Source organism: Osmia lignaria, chromosome 15, assembly GCF_051020975.1.
Source record: "Osmia lignaria lignaria isolate PbOS001 chromosome 15, iyOsmLign1, whole genome shotgun sequence".
NCBI classification, from domain to species: Eukaryota; Metazoa; Arthropoda; class Insecta; order Hymenoptera; family Megachilidae; genus Osmia; species Osmia lignaria.
Genome location: NC_135046.1, coordinates 9900517 through 9917867, shown reverse-complemented (window position 1 = coordinate 9917867; position 17351 = coordinate 9900517). Strand labels below are relative to the sequence as shown.

The 17351-nt window shown below is 35.8% G+C and overlaps 2 protein-coding genes across 5 annotated transcripts in view; one reads left to right on the top strand and one right to left on the bottom strand.

Annotated features, from left to right (window-relative positions):
- Kank (KN motif and ankyrin repeat domain-containing protein 2 kank) overlaps positions 1–14500 on the bottom strand; it is a 33816-nt gene extending 19316 nt beyond the window's left edge. For 2 of the 3 annotated variants that reach the window (XM_034315849.2, XM_034315853.2), the window contains exon 1: positions 14357–14500. The gene's annotated coding sequence lies outside the window, so the exon portion shown is untranslated. Of the gene's footprint in view, positions 1–206; positions 417–14356 lie in introns of those variants that run through there. The other variant, XM_034315850.2, reaches the window with a different exon arrangement.
- A 45-nt stretch (positions 14501–14545) lies between these two features.
- On the top strand, positions 14546–16663 carry LOC117600427 (uncharacterized). Of its 2 annotated transcripts, XR_013063546.1 has the most exons (4): positions 14546–14784; positions 15798–15835; positions 15950–16186; positions 16537–16663. XR_013063546.1 is itself a non-coding variant. In XM_076692689.1 (3 exons), the coding sequence occupies exons 1-3, from the start codon at positions 14546–14548 to the stop codon at positions 15994–15996; spliced, it is 324 nt and encodes a 107-aa protein (XP_076548804.1). In that variant the 3' UTR covers positions 15997–16453. The 2 variants fall into 2 exon arrangements, 1 of the variants encoding a protein (XP_076548804.1); XM_076692689.1 differs by lacking the exon at positions 16537–16663 and having other exon boundaries at positions 15950–16453.
- Positions 16664–17351: the final 688 nt, after the last annotated feature.

Here is a 17351-nt window from a genome sequence, read left to right as displayed (position 1 = left end):
CAATTTCAAGCTAATGAGGAAAATTAAAAATTTGAAATTAAATTTGAACTACAATTTTTGAAAAATTTATTTCCACTAATTAAAAAACAGAGAGAAATATTGAAATCTTGTAAAAAAATTTGAAATTTGGAAGAAAAGAGAATATTAATTAAAGCGGAATAGAACATACGAAGGGGTTAATAACAAAGGGATTACTCAAAACTCACGTTGTACTACAGGGAGGCCTATAGACGATGTCGTTGAATGGAAAGTAAAGTCAAGTCAGCAGGTCTCCGCAGACGGAAACCATGGCCTAATTCCAGAAAACGAAGCCCCAGAACGAGCGAAGAGACGGTTGCATAAAACACTTTCGACGAACGACGAAATTCCGTTCGGTTTAGGCACCAACCGATAGAAAGCCGCGAGTGTGAAATCTATACACGGTTTGGCTGTTGGTTAAATGGATCGATACGCAGTTACGTACGCGCTGATAAGCCGACAAACTGATAGCCTTTGCTATTGTCCGGCCATGTGGTCGTTTAAATGGCTGATCTCCAGTGAAACGTATCGTGTCGAACATTAAGTACCATCCAGTACTTTCTCTACCAGAGAAAAATCTTTCTAATTTAATTATTCCTATTTTCCCTAGGCTTCCATAGGGATAATAGCGATACGAAATAAGCAGGACTCTCAAAACCCATTAATATTAATTTTTCCCTAAGGTAGCTAGTGGAAAATTTAAATTGGAAAATGGAAGAGTATTATTTTGAATAATTGCAATTAGGAAGCTTGGGAAGTTTCATCTCCTCTTTCAATTAATTCCATAATAAGATCAGAATCTAAAGATTCACACCATTAAAAATCACGCGTGTGATCACACGAGTGGGTAATTAAAGCGCGATTCAAGAAAGATGAAAAAAATTTAACGGGACACCGTAGCAATTAATTTCCTTCACCTTGTTCCAGTGTACAGTTATTTTTTCATCTCAAAGGGTAACGTTAACCCCACCGCAGATAGTAACGAGGCTATATAAATAGGAGAAGATTGAAAAAGAGAGAACAGAGGAAGATAAAAAGTCATGCGCAGTCAAAGCACTGGAGATGACGAACAGGATGCATCCTGATTGAAACTGAACATCACTCGAGTGAAGCCTAAATATCTTAGAGGAAGTACTTAAATTTTTCTGGATGAAAGTATATCAAAAGTAACCCTTGGGATTTAAATATTTTTAATAAAAATAATTACTGATAATTAATTGGAGGTGTCATTATTGATTAGCCCTCTGAGGGTGAAATAATATTATTAAATTCTTGATAATTAATATCAATCTTGCAAAATTGTAAATATTCGACTAAAAACTTAATTTGTAATATTCCATAATAATGTGTCCAATTATACATATCTATTTCTATTGTGCCATTTCCACATATTATCAAATTTATTTTTTTTTTAAATATCCTCCAGTCTATTAAACAATTAAAAAATTAGATTTTCTATAAAAATCAATAACTATAGCTCCTGTAACTTCAACTAACGATAAAGGGAACGAATCGTATCATTCGCCCGGTGAAAGTACAAAGGTGTTACGCCGGTTGCAGGTCTACAGGGGTCCACCAACAAATCGCTCTCCATTTTCCATTCCCTTTTCTTTTTCCCAACGTTACGAGTCTCCGAAATATCCGAAACTCTCAAAGAAGCGCCACACGGCTTGTTTGCGTAGCAAACAGAAGAACGACACCGTAGAATGTTTAATGGTCGACAAGGAGGATGGTCGTAAAACGAAGACCGGTTCAAAGTGTGCTTCGAAATCCACGGGATCGTAAATTTTATTTACACGTGACGCGTCACTTGGTTCGGACAGTCGTCTCTTTAAAACAAGAGAGCCGCGAAAATCGGTGCAAACCTCAAAGGTCAAGAACTTTTTTTCCGAAAGAGCCGAAGGATACCGTAGCCAGGGGCGTGTAAATACGTCGAGTTGTACGCGTTCACCCGTTAAGGCTTTTTCTCAATGAACGTGTACGACCGAAAATATCACCGGATGACGAGCGAAAGCATCGAGTATTTTTGTCGTCTTCTTCGTTCAACTTTCCCTCTCTGTTTTCAGGAGCTCGTCTCCTCGACGGTCCTCGTATGAAAACAGGAAATACTTTTTGTACGTTGACAGAAAACACGAACGAATAAGACGAACAGAAACGACACTGTACCTTATTAGACTGATGAAAAGATGGGGCTCTCGCGTGGATATTTTATCTGGTCAATTATTTTTGAATTAGAATATCTTATTTTCATTAGGATTTTTAATACGTTCTGAATATATTTAAGTATATTAGTGTTCTATTATTATACGTTTGTAAACTGAATTTATTATTTTATTATTTAGAGACTAGGTATTATTTCGGCCGAGTGGAATACAAGCAAAATATTATAGTGGTATGTGCCATAATTTGTGCTATTACTATCTACGGATTAGAGAAACTCGGTAATTCTCTAATCCGATTAGGAATAGATAAAAATAAACAAATATTTTCGAATAAATTTATTTTCATTCAATATACTTATCTCAATATTTAATTAAGTTATTAATTAATACTTTCGAATAAATTTATTTTCATTCAATTTAATTATCTCAGTGTTTAATCAATTAATCAATACTTTCAAATAAGTTTATTTTCACTTAATACAATTATCTCAATATTTAATTAACTGATTAATTAATACTTCCAAATAAATTTATTTTCAATCAATATGGTATAATTAATTAATAATCAGTCGTTCAATGATTGGAATAATAATAAGAATAATAATTAAATGCAAAATACTGTTAAAAAGGCATTAATTGTCTTGGTTTTCAATGTCTTCTTACAATATATTGTTTATGTCCCACTCTGCCGAATAAAATGATTTACATAAGATAATTAATCTACAATCCATATATTACACAATGATTTGTTAAACAGAAACAATATTCACGTAAGAAACTACACTTTCCCCTTAAGTGTCTCATCTTGAATTTTCAACTTTCTCTTCTATACGCTTCGAACACCTGTCGTCCAATATTTTTCTCTTTCCAACAAACGTTCGCAAGGGAACCAATGGTGGTAAATAAATTGAGTCACGTGCGAGTACATAGCACGTTATTTTCGCATAGGAAGAACTTGGATCGACTGGTCGACCTATCGACCCTGGTTAATTATAGTTAACGAAGCCGGCAATATTTTTAACCGAAAACATTCTCGGCTGATAGGAAGTCCGACAATGTCAACTTTGATCCACGAGAGAGAAAACTCTGATCGAACCAATGGAAGTTAATTAAAGTATCAAGGTATTCGAAGGACGAACCTTTTCTCCTTTTTGTCACTTAACAAAAATACACGCTGTTATTGGAAATAAAGTGTTATTGAAAAATTTCAAAGGGTAATTTTTTTCATTTCTCTATGCAAAGAACGTTCCCTCGTTAGAAAGTAATTTTCAAAAGAAAAGTTGAAGAATATTCTTGGAGGGAAGAAAAGTTTGAAGAAAAGACGAGAAGGGGAAGAAAATTGATTCTACGCATCTCGTTGCACCGGTTTTATGCATCGCCAAAGAAGGCGATGTCGAGAGGTGTAGTTATGAAAAATGACAAGATGCAATTACCTTCGTCGAGCGAAACAATTCACGCGAATACAATTGCACCGATATTGAATATCCTTCTAGCTACTGCGACAGAGAAATCGAACGGTAAAACAAGGTGAGCCATGCTCTGCGTACACCGGTTACGTTTTGCATAGATATTGCCGGTCAAATGAACAACTTCCGGTCACTTGGTCTTCTCTGATACGAGATCTTCAATTACTCGTGCCCATTATCTTCGTTCGTCTCAATAAAAAAAAAAAATTTATTACCCTCCTTTTCCGACAGTTCAAAGATAACTGTTGCAATTAATTAGCTGGTAGTATAATAATGAATCACGACGCATAATTAATAGACGATTATAGACAATTCCTATAATGATTTTAAAACACACGTTTCCAGTACCTGGAGAAGAAATGGTAATTAAGGTTTATGGCTGGGTTTAATCAGTGTATCACGGGGCTGGATAATGATGGTGTAGTTTGTAATTTAGTACGGATCGAAGGTATTACATCTAATCGCGAATTATCGATATGGTAATCAATGACACAGTGATGGAAATTTGAAAAATTATAGTAATCAAATTTTCAAAATGTTTCGCTTAGAAATTGAAAAGATATAAATTTTAAGAGAAATAAAAAAAAAAAAAAAAAATAGAAATAAGTGGATTTGAACTCGCGCCAGTCGCTATATTTGATCGTAGAGAAATCAATTGAAAGAAATTATAAAAGATGTTATAAATTTCAATATTTAAGAGAAATAAATGTAAAATAGTAGAAATTCGAAACTTTGTGAAATAAGTGGATTTGAACTCACGCCAGTCGCTATATTCGACCGTAGAGAAATCAATTTACAGCTCGGTGGCTGACACTTTTGCGTAACCATGACGAGTAAATTCAATTAACCTTACAGTTGACCGAGCTACGAGAATCTAATATCACCAGGCACGATTTTGTAGTCACGTTCGCTACCGATAAAGTGTTAAATCAGAAAAACGCCCAGTTTTTTTCCATGTTTTCTTAATTGAAGATTTGTGGTTTTACGAAAGAACCAGTTTGATAATCTATTAGGTCGTTTTGTATCAATTTACTCTTCAAAAGGAGATAATTCTGAAATATGTAGGTTTCCTTATCGAGAATCCAAATGAACCGAAACCCATCATTTTTAAGATCGAACAGCTCTGCTTTATTTCCCCTCTTTAATGCGGCTCGTTTCACTGTTACGCCTGTGTTAGTGCTCCTTTATTGGGCCTGTAACACCGGGGCCTGATGCAACGAGCCGCGAAGGCGTAAGTCGTGCGTGGGTGTACGCAGCACGTCGCGTCGCGTTCTCGTACGCGCAGTGTGGGTGAACAAATGTAAAGGGTGCTTGAAACATAGTGCACCTGTGTTACGAGCACCCGAGGAGAAAATATATCCAGCAGAAACGATTCCATCGAGTGTACAGCATCATAATAAAAAATTCCATAAAAATTCTTTTTTTAAATATGGAGAACAAGAGTCTCTTTTTAAGATATCTTTTAAACTAATCAATTTTTGACCCAAGTGCCTTAATACTTTCTTACAGAGAATAAAAAAACGCTTCGATCGATGTATAGCCAATCATCCGACACTTTGTCAGACACCCGGTATGTGGGAAGGAACATAAGAGGGCTCACGTGGGCTCACCTATCAGCCTTTCTCGTTCGCCCATGCACATTACGCACACGCGTGTGTCACATGAATAACGCACGACCCGGTTCGCGATCATACAAGCATATTCCTTTAAGAGAGTCTTAAAGACCGACGACCAGGAACATTTCTCGTGTACAACGCTCTCCTCTATACAGTGCATCAGAAAAATATTTCTACCCTGTAAATTATTGACAATATTTCTACATATTTTTGTAGAAATTAAAAATTTTCAAATATTAATTTTACCTCAATTTCAAAATCCATCGAGCGATAAAGAAATCATTCGAAACCTTCCGGAGAATCGACAATATTTCTATATATTTTAATAGAAATTAAAAATTTTTGAATATTAATTTTACCACGTTGCCTCGATTTCAAAATCCATCGAGCGATAAAGAAATCATTCGAAACCTCCTGGAGAATCGACAATATTTCTATATATTTTAATAGAAATTAAAAATTTTTGAATATTAATTTTACCACGTTGCCTCGATTTCAAAATCCATCGAGCGATAAAGAAATCATTCGAAACCTCCCGGAGAATCGACAATATTTCTATATATTTTTATAGAAATTAAAAATTTTCAAATATTAATTTTACCTCAAATTCAAAATCCATCGAGCGATAAAGAAATCATTCGAAACCCCCTGGAGAATCGACAATATTTCTATATATTTTTATAGAAATTAAAAATTTTTAAATATTAATTTTACCACGTTGCCTCGATTTCAAAATCCATTGGGCGATAAAGAAATCATTCGAAACCCCATGGAGAATAATTCCACAGAAGGATATATTTTCTCCGTGGAATTCTTTGAGGTGAAATAGGACGAGATACCAGGACAACGAGTCTGTATAGAACAGTTGTCCACAGGGTCGAATAGTGAAATGAAAATCGTAGCATACCGTTTATAAATAACGCTGACACGTGAGATCCTTGAAATTGATTTTCTACCTCGCCAATTTGAGGGGAGTCTTGCAATATTAAGAGGAGGAAGGGGTATTTTAGACCCCTATATTATTAACTCCAGAATTTTTAAATTTTTATTTAAATATTTTTTACTATTTAATGTAGGGGCTTTAAAATACCCCTCCCCTTAGTACTGCAAGGGTTAATGTCTCTCCTCACCACTTTCCTTCCACCTCTACTATCAGAATCATCGTACCTTGACTTTTTGCACAATTTTCTTCGCCAAGGATGAAAAACCTGAAGAGGCATTAAGGAGTGCATTCGGTCGGTTGAATGCATCCTGCAATTGACATGCAGCAGCTAAAGATGCATTATACCCTGATCCTTCGCTGGCAGAGAAAAAGTACGTTTCAAGTTCCTTTAATTGACTCGGTGATTTATACGTTTGCTATTGATCGAGGAAATTGGACTCCGACGTCCATTAATGAAATAATTCTATAGATTCTCGTTCTGAGATTATTTTTTCTGCTCGTCTCATTGTAACTTCTCAGTAGGAGTTTTTGAATAACAAAGACGAAGCAGGCGTTAAAAAATGCATTCAGGTTGCAGTATGCATTCCGACGTCGTACGCGTCGAAGATGCACTCTGCTGCGTTTCGACGTCGAACAATTCGACGTCTAATTGAACCCCATGATTTATGTTTTTGTCATTGAAACACTCGAGGTGAAAAATAAGCCATAGAAGGTACTTTGAGCGAACTTCTCGGAATAAATGAATTTGAAATTTCAAGAAGGAATTTATCAGGAGGAAATGATTTTCGGAGAATTTCATGATTTTCCGGGATGATTCGCGGGTAATTATCTACGAGATATTCGATACTGTACCGAGAATAGTGATTATAAGTTACGGGGAACAAAAGGTATCGCGCCATGGGAGATCGGTTTACGTGACAGTGATGGCGATTAATTTTAATCGTATTACCGATTAATCAGCGAGTCATTGTTCCTGTTTATCCTTCGTTCCGCTATCTCTTATACCGTTCGATATCGGATCACTGAATCGCGATAGTAAATCGTGAAGAAGAAAGATTTCATAATTTATTTGTTCAAAAAATAATTACTAAATTTTTTAAATTCCTATCGTTACCATTTTTATTTTAGCGAATGTACAGAGGAAAATAGTACCACGAAAAAGGTGGAAACACGGGACATGCATACCAGTGTCGTTAATTTAATGAAAAGATCGCATACCAGAGGCGCATTACACACCGTGGTTCGACGAAGCACGATTATCGGTCATTCAAATAATTACGGGGTGCGAGTGCAGCGAGCACGGAGAACTCGACCAAAAAAGGTAGCTAGCAAAGTGTAATTTATTCCAACTCGAACGAACTCGATATTTTATTGCAATTTGCAATCCGATTGAACCATACTTTTTTTTCACTGAATATTTGGAGAAATTCGTTAAAATGGAAATAATGAAACGAAATTATATTCGTATTTCATATTGATCGAAATGTGTACGTACATACAGAGAAGGATAATTAAATTTTTAATAAAGCATGCGAGATGTAATTTAATTTGTATAAAATTTGTTATAAAGGAGAATTTTATTTTTTTAAAACAAACTCTCGGTTGAAGTTTTTAGTAACGTTGCATATTGAAATAATGAAACTCTTGAAAAATGAAACGTTTGAATGATAAATGAGCTTTTATAGATGGAGAGAATATATTGGTGGCTTCCTATGATGAAAAGTAATTCAAGCTTTCCACGAACAGAATTTTTTTTTTCTTTGTTTTTTTAAATTTGTATGGAAAATTGCTCTGAATATTAATTAGAGCCTAGTTCAAAATAAAAATTGCAAATATCTCTATAAAATTGCTACAGAATCCTTCACCAACAAAGCAATTATTCTTTTTGCAGTATTTACTGTCTCATCATTATATCATCTTCTTAGATATCAGTGGCATCATTCTATTTATTCGATCACTTTTCTAGACACGCTCACGACCTTGACATTATTCTCCCAAGTTAATAGAACGACGTTAATTAACGCGGAGTATGTTGGTGTCGCGATTTTGATAGCTATGGGAATAACTTGGTGTATACGATGCGTGTAATCGTCGTCGAGCGAACGTAATCGCCTTGAAATACGTTCCGCGAATACGTAATCCGCTTGCGGCTAACGTCGAATAAACGTGCGTTCATTCTTAATTCATAGCAGTTACGTTACTTATATTCCTCGATCATGGATTTCCAACGATGACGTCGTTAAAATGACCATGATTGTTATTCTGTTTATTTATTATTCATTCTTTGGTCAGAAATGTACACTCGCGATCGAAGTTCCACGGGTTCCCCCCGGGGAGCTCCGATCCTTCCCCATCGGCGTCCCAGGGGAAAGTGACAATACGGCGGAGAGGGCCTTATATATATAAGCCCGTGGCGGACCACCGCTCGCGCATAAACTTTTACGCGGGAAAATTTGAATTCATACTTTTTCGTTATTCGTACTTTTCAGTGATATACTTAATTTTGTAATATATAATAATTAAAAATGACACTATTTTCCTCTAAATTATTTAACTAATTAATGAATTAAATGAAAACCAACCTAGTTAATTTATTATCAAATTTTGCAATTCATCTATTTCAAAAAATTGATAAAAACTTAAACGGGCTAAATGTAATTTCCATAGCAAATTTGGAGAGTAAATTTGAACAAAAATCCTTTCACATAAAAAGGTCAAATCAAATATTGGCCAACGAAACTTATACCAAATCGAACAGCGGGAGTTCAAACAGAGTCAGGTGAGAAAATGTACAAATGAATAACGTTTCCTTGGAAAATATAGCGAGATGAATGGTATAGACAGAGCACTTATTAGGCAGATGGAACGTTCACTTATGGTTCGATGAGAAATCTGTTACTTATTTTAAATGCCAGCAGCTGCCAGCACACGTGACATTCGTGGGAATAGGTTCGTTATAGAGGATTTCTGGAAACGGTTGTACCGTGACGTCGAAATGTCAGGGAGCCGGAAAATTGCTGGAAATTAACGATAAAATGCAAGGGAAGCGCAGGAGCGATGTTGCTTTCGATGAACTTTCTACGCTGGTTTAACGAGCATCGAGCGAACCCGTGTACCAAATAAGGATCCTTTACTCGAACGGACGCTCGATGAAAGGTAATGAATAAGCTGAGATACTCTTGAAAGTCAATGCAAGCTATCCGATTTTGTCCACCGGAATAATTTAATTAAATTTAATTAAATTTAATACAATTACCTTGTAATATTTTATAATTAACTGTGTTTATTGATCGTGTTAACTTCGCGTTTATTAAATTTCGTAGAAATTAAATTTCATAGAAGAAACTATAGAATTTTCTCAAGAACAAATGCTAAATTATTATTAAATTATCTATTCTCATTCTTATAGTTTATCAATAAATGTATTATATGATATTATTATCGTCATCTTCATTATCGGTTACTCTTTAAATATCGACGTCACATTAATTGACGTCCCAGATAAAATGCGCCTGGATTAGCATAGAAGCGGCTAGAACGTGTACGCGCTAAATAGCCTCCTTTGTTGCAACTCAAACAAAATGAGTATTACAAACAGTTATGTAACACTGCACATGTGCAACGATACTTATGGACGCACATGTTCGACACTGCGTCGGAGAACCGGAATAAGAATTTTTCTCAGGGATACGATGTGCCTCGTTCGATGCACGTACTCTGTATATATCCATGAATTATGAATGGTACGAAAATATTTTGCTATGGGCTGGAGTTTTGCTGCGAGGCTGATATCGAGAGCTTTGAAATTTGGGAAGTTCGAGATTTTGGAAATCAGAAAATTTGACAGCTTTGGAATATGGGAATTTTGGAAACCAGAAAATTTGAAAACTTTCGAATTTTGGAAATCACAAAATTTGAAAACTTTGGAATTTTGGAAATTAGAAAATTTGAGAGCCTTGGAATTTGGAAATCGGAAACTTGAAAGCTTTGGAATTTGGAAAGTTCGAGATTTTGGAAATTTGAAAATTTTGGAATTTGGGAAATTCGGGATTTTGGAAGTCAAACAATTTGATAGCTTTGGAATTTGGGAAGTTCGAGATTTTGGAAATTTGAAAATTTGGGAATTTGGGAATTTGGGAAATTCGAGATTTTGGAAATCGGAAAATTTGAAAGCTTTGGAATTTGAAAATTTTGGAATTTGGGAAATTCGGGATTTTGGAAATCAAACAATTTGATAGCTTTGGAATTTGGGAAGTTCGAGATTTTGGAAATTTGGGAAATTCGAGATTTTGGAAATTTGAAAATTTGGGAATTTTGGAAGTTCAAGATTTTGAAAATTAGAAAATTTAAAGTTTTGCAATCTAGAAACTCTCAAATGTCAAAATTTCCAAAATTTAAATTATCCAAATATCGAAGCTCTCGAATCCCAAAGCTCTCAAATTTCAAATCCCCCAACTCTCCACCAATTTCGATACGTATAAGGACAACCCTCAAGTTCCCCAATAAAACTGCAATTCCCAATTATTTTCTTCCCTCCTCGTCAATTTCTACATCCTGTATCCTCGTACGCGCGTGCAACGAACGCTGCCGGAGGTCCGAATTACATGGATCGAAGTAATGATCCGATGATTATTATCTAAGGATTAGCCGGTAATTATCGGTCGCAAGCTGGATACACGTCGTTTACGCGTCTCGAATAAAGAGAGTTATTAACCTGTGTACACGTAACGCGCTCTTCCTCTTGATTGCACCGCTTTTGATACGCAGCGAAACGGCTTGGAGAAACGCGTCAGCCAGTTACGTGACCGGTTTTCAAGCGTGCTCCAAGTTCCTTCAACGCCTTCCATGCATTTTTCTTCGTGATCCTACCACGATAATCGGCTTCGTTTTCATATCGCGGTTTACGTAAATCTAGAGTAAAACCCTCGTGTGTATTTACTAGCGCGCAACGGCATTCGATAATAGAGGAGTAACTGGAAGCATTGCTGTATAATTATTTGGAGCATCCTACGGTAAATAGTAGGCAGGAAATTCTACGAAACGTTTGGTATTCGAAGGGAAATTATGCGGTGGATACTCGGTTTTCATGTAGTACAGGGTGGTCGTGAAAGTTGGAGAAAGCTGTATTTGGAAGCTCCGAGAAATTCTAGAGCTTCCGATTTTACAGCCTTGGAACTAAACTATGAATCTTTAAAGAGAAAGGCAAAATTTTGAAATCAGAGCTGGAAGAATTCTACCTGCATGAAATTACAATTATCTTTCATAAAAGATAAATGATAATCCTACAATTCGTTCATGACAGAGAATATATATAAAAGGCCTTGGATATTTGAATACCAAAGAATACGATGACGTCAAAAGTTTTGATAGCAACACAGAATTTCTGAATCAAGATTCATACTGAAACTCAAAGATTGCATATATCGATTCACTTAAACTTTCAATGAATTCTGAAAGATTACCTTTGAAATTCAAAACGTTTCTACCCTTTGAAAAACCTCGTCAATGTATTATTGTATACCGAAAGGATTAGCACATTTAAATAGAAAATGTTTAATCTGTCCACTGTATGCAGAAACACGTCAGTCGATTCATGTACTTGTGTAATGAAACTTTGAATAATCCTTCAATGTGATCCATAAATAGAATAGAAAGGTATGATTTATCTTAACTAAATCAACCATCAAATTTTAAACTATGTATCCTAATCAAATTGCAAGAAATGACTCGACTTAAAATACACCAATTAATTAAAGAAGACTAATCAACACGATATAAATGATAAGCTGATTCACACAGGTGATCCATCTTAATATCTTAATTGCCACGGTAACAATAGCCGTTATAAGATAAATTAAAAATATAAATTAATAAGAATATAATTTGGAATATTTCGAATCTGTTAAAAAATATTATTCTTCTTTCCTCAAATACTGTTACAGTATCCAGGAATATCTCCTCGCGCTTCTTCCCATCATTTACCACTTTTTGCACATAAGGATTTATATCCAGACAGAAATGGTGTTACATTAAAGCGTAAGTTGGAAATCAGCCAGGTTTTATCGAAGCGGTAGCGACAAAGAGCCGCGTGTCTTATCGTTGAATTTCCACGTAACCCGAAGTCCACTTGTTTTCACGATAGAAACGTGATGTATATAAGCGGCGATCGAATGGTTCGTAAACACGAAGAAATAGCGGAACGCGATATGCAAATCGTAGCCGGCGTGGGTGTAGTTTAAGCAAGCAACGAGAACCCTTCGGTCCACGATCAAACATTCGTTCCATTCGTCGTAGATCACGTTTAAATTCGTGACTGACAGTGAACGAATCTATTCTAGGATCGAGGTAAAAGATACAAAGGTTCGTTTACTTGCCAGGTACCAATAGACAACGAACGGTGTTGATTTTCCATTCAACGGCAACGAATCGATATCCATTTTCGTGCGTATAATAAACAATGAATTTTATTGTTTTGTGTTATTGGGAAAAGATGTACGGAGAGGTTGGTCGTTATCGAACTTTTATCGCGAATTTATTAAAACTTCGACCTCGTAAAAGAACGCAGGTTATTGACTTGTTGGTGGAGCACGTGAAACAAGCCGGGTACACCGTAGCATCCATGAAATAATTATTCTCAATAACCCATATATTGTCGCAATTTATACGTGGAAGTAACATTAATGAATGCGACGTCAGTAGTGCGCCGTATAAATTGGTTAGAGGCATGATTGATCTGTGACGAGTGGACGTCAAAGGATCGGATGCTTCAATGAGGGAAATTCTAAAGCTATGGAATTCACAGGCTTTGTCATTCGAAAGCTTCGAATATCTACAGGTTTGCAATTCAAAAGCTTCGGAATAATAGAGCTGTGGAATTTGAAGCATGGAAATTTTAGAGCTATGGAATTTATAATTTTTTTAATTTCTAAACTTTCAATTTTGGAGCTATGGAGTTTATAACTTTTTAAATTTCTAAACTTTAAATTTTGGAGCTATGGAGTTTATAACTTTTTAAATTTCTAAACTTTAAATTTTGGAGCTATGGAGTTTATAACTTTTTAAATTTCCAAACTTTAAATTTTGGAGCTATGGAGTTTATAACTTTTTAAATTTTGGAGCTTTAAAATTTTGAAGCTATGAAATTTATAACTTTTTAAATTTCTAAACTTAAAATTTTGGAGCTATGGAATTTGTAATTTTTAAAATTTGGAGCTTTAAAATTTTGAAGCTATGAAATTTATAACTTTTTAAATTTCTAAACTTTAAATTTTGGAGCTATGGAATTTGTAATTTTTAAAATTTTGAAGCTATGGAATTTATAAACTTAAAAATTTCCAACCTTCAAGATCGCAATACTCTAAAGTTACCATCGACAGAATCGTTGTTAACGCGATACTTTAGATGAAATTCATTATGCCTGCGTGACCCACGCTCTTCCACGCTATTGTCCTTCGACGAACATTTACATCGGGCCAATGACAAGTAGAAAGTCACCTACGCGTTTAACGACCGAATTTCTAATTCCACGAGATTGCTCATGGCACCTGGTTCGATCATAATTAGAACAACAATACCGGTATCCCACAATAGGATCATCAGAGTTTCAATCAGATCAAATTTTCATTCATGAATTTGATATGAGAGAAACAGCAGTATTAGAAGTGATAACCCATATCATGGAACCTCCTAATGATCACTATACATATACTAAGAGTAGCTATAATAATAATTACTCGATGCTCATTAAATATCACATACCAGAAAAATATTGAAAAAAAGATCATGAAATAAAACTCCATCAAAATAACTCCAAATAGAAATGAAACAAATTAAAATAAAAAATTACAAATTCCAATACCCATTTTTCCACCGACATCAAACCTACACCACCGAAAGCTTCTTCACTGTGTAGAAAACAGAGTCCTACACAGGGAAACTCGTTTCTCGTCGCAAAAAGCAGTCGTGTATAACGTACGAATGAAAACCGATCGCAGATCGTTCTAATAGACTTGCATAACGAATTGCAAGTCCGGAAATGTACATATCCACAAGTATGGTACCGGTTTTGTGGTAGCAATGTCAAGCGATTTTACAAGAACGTCTTGTTTCAACCGGTTTGTAGAAATCGGTGTAAAAAATTGAAAGACTCACCGAATCGTCGATTCTTCGTATCCTGCTGGTCATCCTGAACGATTGCCGCGCGATGGAGAGCGGGAAAAATGAAATCGTCCGCGACAAATCTACACGCTGGTCCCCGCACAGACTCGAAGAGGTGACTGGGAGATTCTGAGGACCGACGGTTCTGGTTCACGACTGGTTCTTCTCCTTCTCCTTCAGCCTATGGCCCCTTCCATTACTGCTGCTGCTGCTGCTGCTGATGCTTGTAGCAGCAAGGAAAAAGAGACGGATGTTACTCAGATACCGAACGACCGACGAAGAGGAGACGCAAGGTTGAAAATAGAAAAAGAACTGTTGCAGGATGCTGGAGAGATGCAGCGAAGCCAGCAAACGGCAGGTTGCTACACGGTAAGAGCGGACAGGGTGCTACAGGCCCCACCGGCTGGAAAGAAGTCGATCAGGTAAGGGTCAGGGACGAATTCGCAAACTTTTGCCTCGCTAGCCAGATGCTCCTCCACTTTCATCCACTTTTCTCTGAAACAGAAGAAACTTCTAATCAGGTTCAAGGATTATTCATGTTTATATTGAAAATAAAATTTTTTAAATTAACCCTTCCTGAATTTTCTGAACTAGAAATATATTTTAATAGAAGGGTGCCATTAATTATTCTGCGCCAATCTATGACTTTGGTAATTAATTTTAATTCGTAATTATATGGCATCCTTAAATTAAAAAGGGTTAATCGTGACTCTATGAAATATTTTGTAAATATGTTACTATAGATTCAAGGATTTTTCATTTTTATGTTAAAAATAAAATATTTTTAATTAACCCTTCCTGGATTTTCTGAACTAGAAATATATTTTAATAGAAGGGTGCCATTAATTATTCTGCACCAATCTATGACTTTGGTAATTAATTTTAATTCGTAATTATATGGCATCCTTAAATTAAAAAGGGTTAATCTTGACTCTATGAAATATTTTGTAAATATGTTACTATAGATTCAAGGATTTTTCATTTTTATGTTAAAAATAAAATATTTTTAATTAACCCTTCCTGGATTTTCTGAACTAGAAATATATTTTAATAGAAGGGTGCCATTAATTATTCTGCGCCAATCTATGACTTTGGTAATTAATTTTAATTCGTAATTATATGGCATCCTTAAATTAAAAAGGGTTAATCTTGACTCTATGAAATATTTTGTAAATATGTTACTATAGATTCAAGGATTTTTCATTTTTATGTTAAAAATAAAATATTTTAAATTAACCCTTCCTGGATTTTCTGAAATAGAAATATATTTTTCATTATTTGTAATTTTCCACTGAAGGGTTCCGCATCAGTCTATGATTTTGGTAATTAATTTTCATTTATAATTATAAGGCATCCTTAAATTAAAAAGGATTAATCGTAGTTCTATGAAATATTTTGTAAACATGTTACTTTAGAAAAGAACTACTTTTTTCAGGAAAGGAAGTTGCACAATCGTCAATTCAATTAGCACAGGTAACGAGCTTTCATCTGGCCTTACGCAACCGTAGGTAAACGCGATATGAGATTATACTGGCATGCTTTCACGCCGATCGTTTTACGATTATTATACCTCGCGATCTGTGTTAGGAAACGAAAGGAAGCGAACTCGAGTAACAGTGACTCGAAGAAAGTGAGAATTTTACCTTCGCCTACTTCTACGACCGATTTAACCGATTCCTTTGTAAGCCCGCCGTAAGCAGGAAGAATGTGTAACGGGAAAGTAACAAACGTCGGAGAAGAAACCGGCTATTCCCTTCGCAAATCTTCTGAATAGCAGCGTTTCAAATCCTACCACCTGGCCCATGGTTGGATCAGCCTGAAAAGGTTCGTACCTTTTCTTCAGGTAGAAAGAACCCACTGATAAACTTCGAAGATTTGCTCTAGAAACAGACAGGAATACCGGAAACGTTTTACTTTAGGAGAGAATTATTCTTTGTTTCAAAGAAGAGGATGTCTTGTAACATTATGCTTAAGTAACTTAAACCTTTTATGGCAAACTGGGGTTAAAATGACTGCTATTCCCTGGGAGGATCGTGTTTCTTACAGGAATATTTTTCTTTTTAAAGAAAATTTTAAACCATCCTATTTCATTTGAACATTTTTTTATAATTTTAAATGATCCATTTAGCAGTAAATCCATTGAGTAATCATTTAACCAGTTTCACCTCCATTAGGTAATACGTATCTTACCAGAAGAAGGTGACAGCCTTGAAGAGAGCTTCAATGGTGGCAACGTTCGCGGATCCAAGTCACGTTTTACGCGGTTGCGTTCGGAATCAGATGGAAACTGATAACCGTGCGTCGCCGTCTTTACGATGATTTGTTCCAGCATTGTCCAGGGCCAAAGTCAACAGCCAGCCGGTAATAAAGCGATGGCCAACAGGGATGGCAATGACCCGAGCATCGCGAGAAATCTCTCGATTGGGTCCAGCTGGTGCACTCGCAGAGATCTGGTCAACAAATAGATTTCGCAGTTTCCACCTCGTCCACCGCTTCTACGATACGTTTTGTCGGATGAGTCAGACACCCTCCACTTGAACCCGTGTACACCGGTCACTCTTCTATTTTAATAATTGTACCGAAACCGCACCTCTAATTTTACCTCCTAACGGGTGCTCTCCGTGATCCGAGCTTCCTTTATGCTTCGTTAACCCTTTCGTTGCAAATGACGAAGACTGTAACCATGAAAAATAAAATTTGAAAATGATTTCTAAACAGATCTGACGTTGTTCATTATTTTTATACCATCCAAGGGTTGGTCCGGATATTCGGCGACGCACGGTACTCGGACTCTCTATTAAAGATTATCATTAATAATGCTTTTCATCGCAAATGACGAAGACTGTAACCATGAAAAATAAAATTTGAAAATGATTTGACGTTGTTCAATATTTTTATACCTTCCAAGGGTTGGTCCGGATATTCGGCGACGCACGGTACTCGGATTCTATTAAAGATTATCATTAATAATGCTTTCCATCGCAAATGA

Excerpts from the sequence above, each read along its gene's own strand:
- LOC117600427 (XM_076692689.1), top strand. The coding sequence starts at position 14,546 with ATGGCCCCTTCCATTACTGCTGCTGCTGCTGCTGCTGATGCTTGTAGC. Across the intron at positions 14,785-15,797 it reads GCTGGAAAGAAGTCGATCAG|GAAAGGAAGTTGCACAATCG; the intron begins GTAAGGGTCAGG and ends TACTTTTTTCAG. Across the intron at positions 15,836-15,949 it reads CGTCAATTCAATTAGCACAG|GAAACGAAAGGAAGCGAACT; the intron begins GTAACGAGCTTT and ends GATCTGTGTTAG.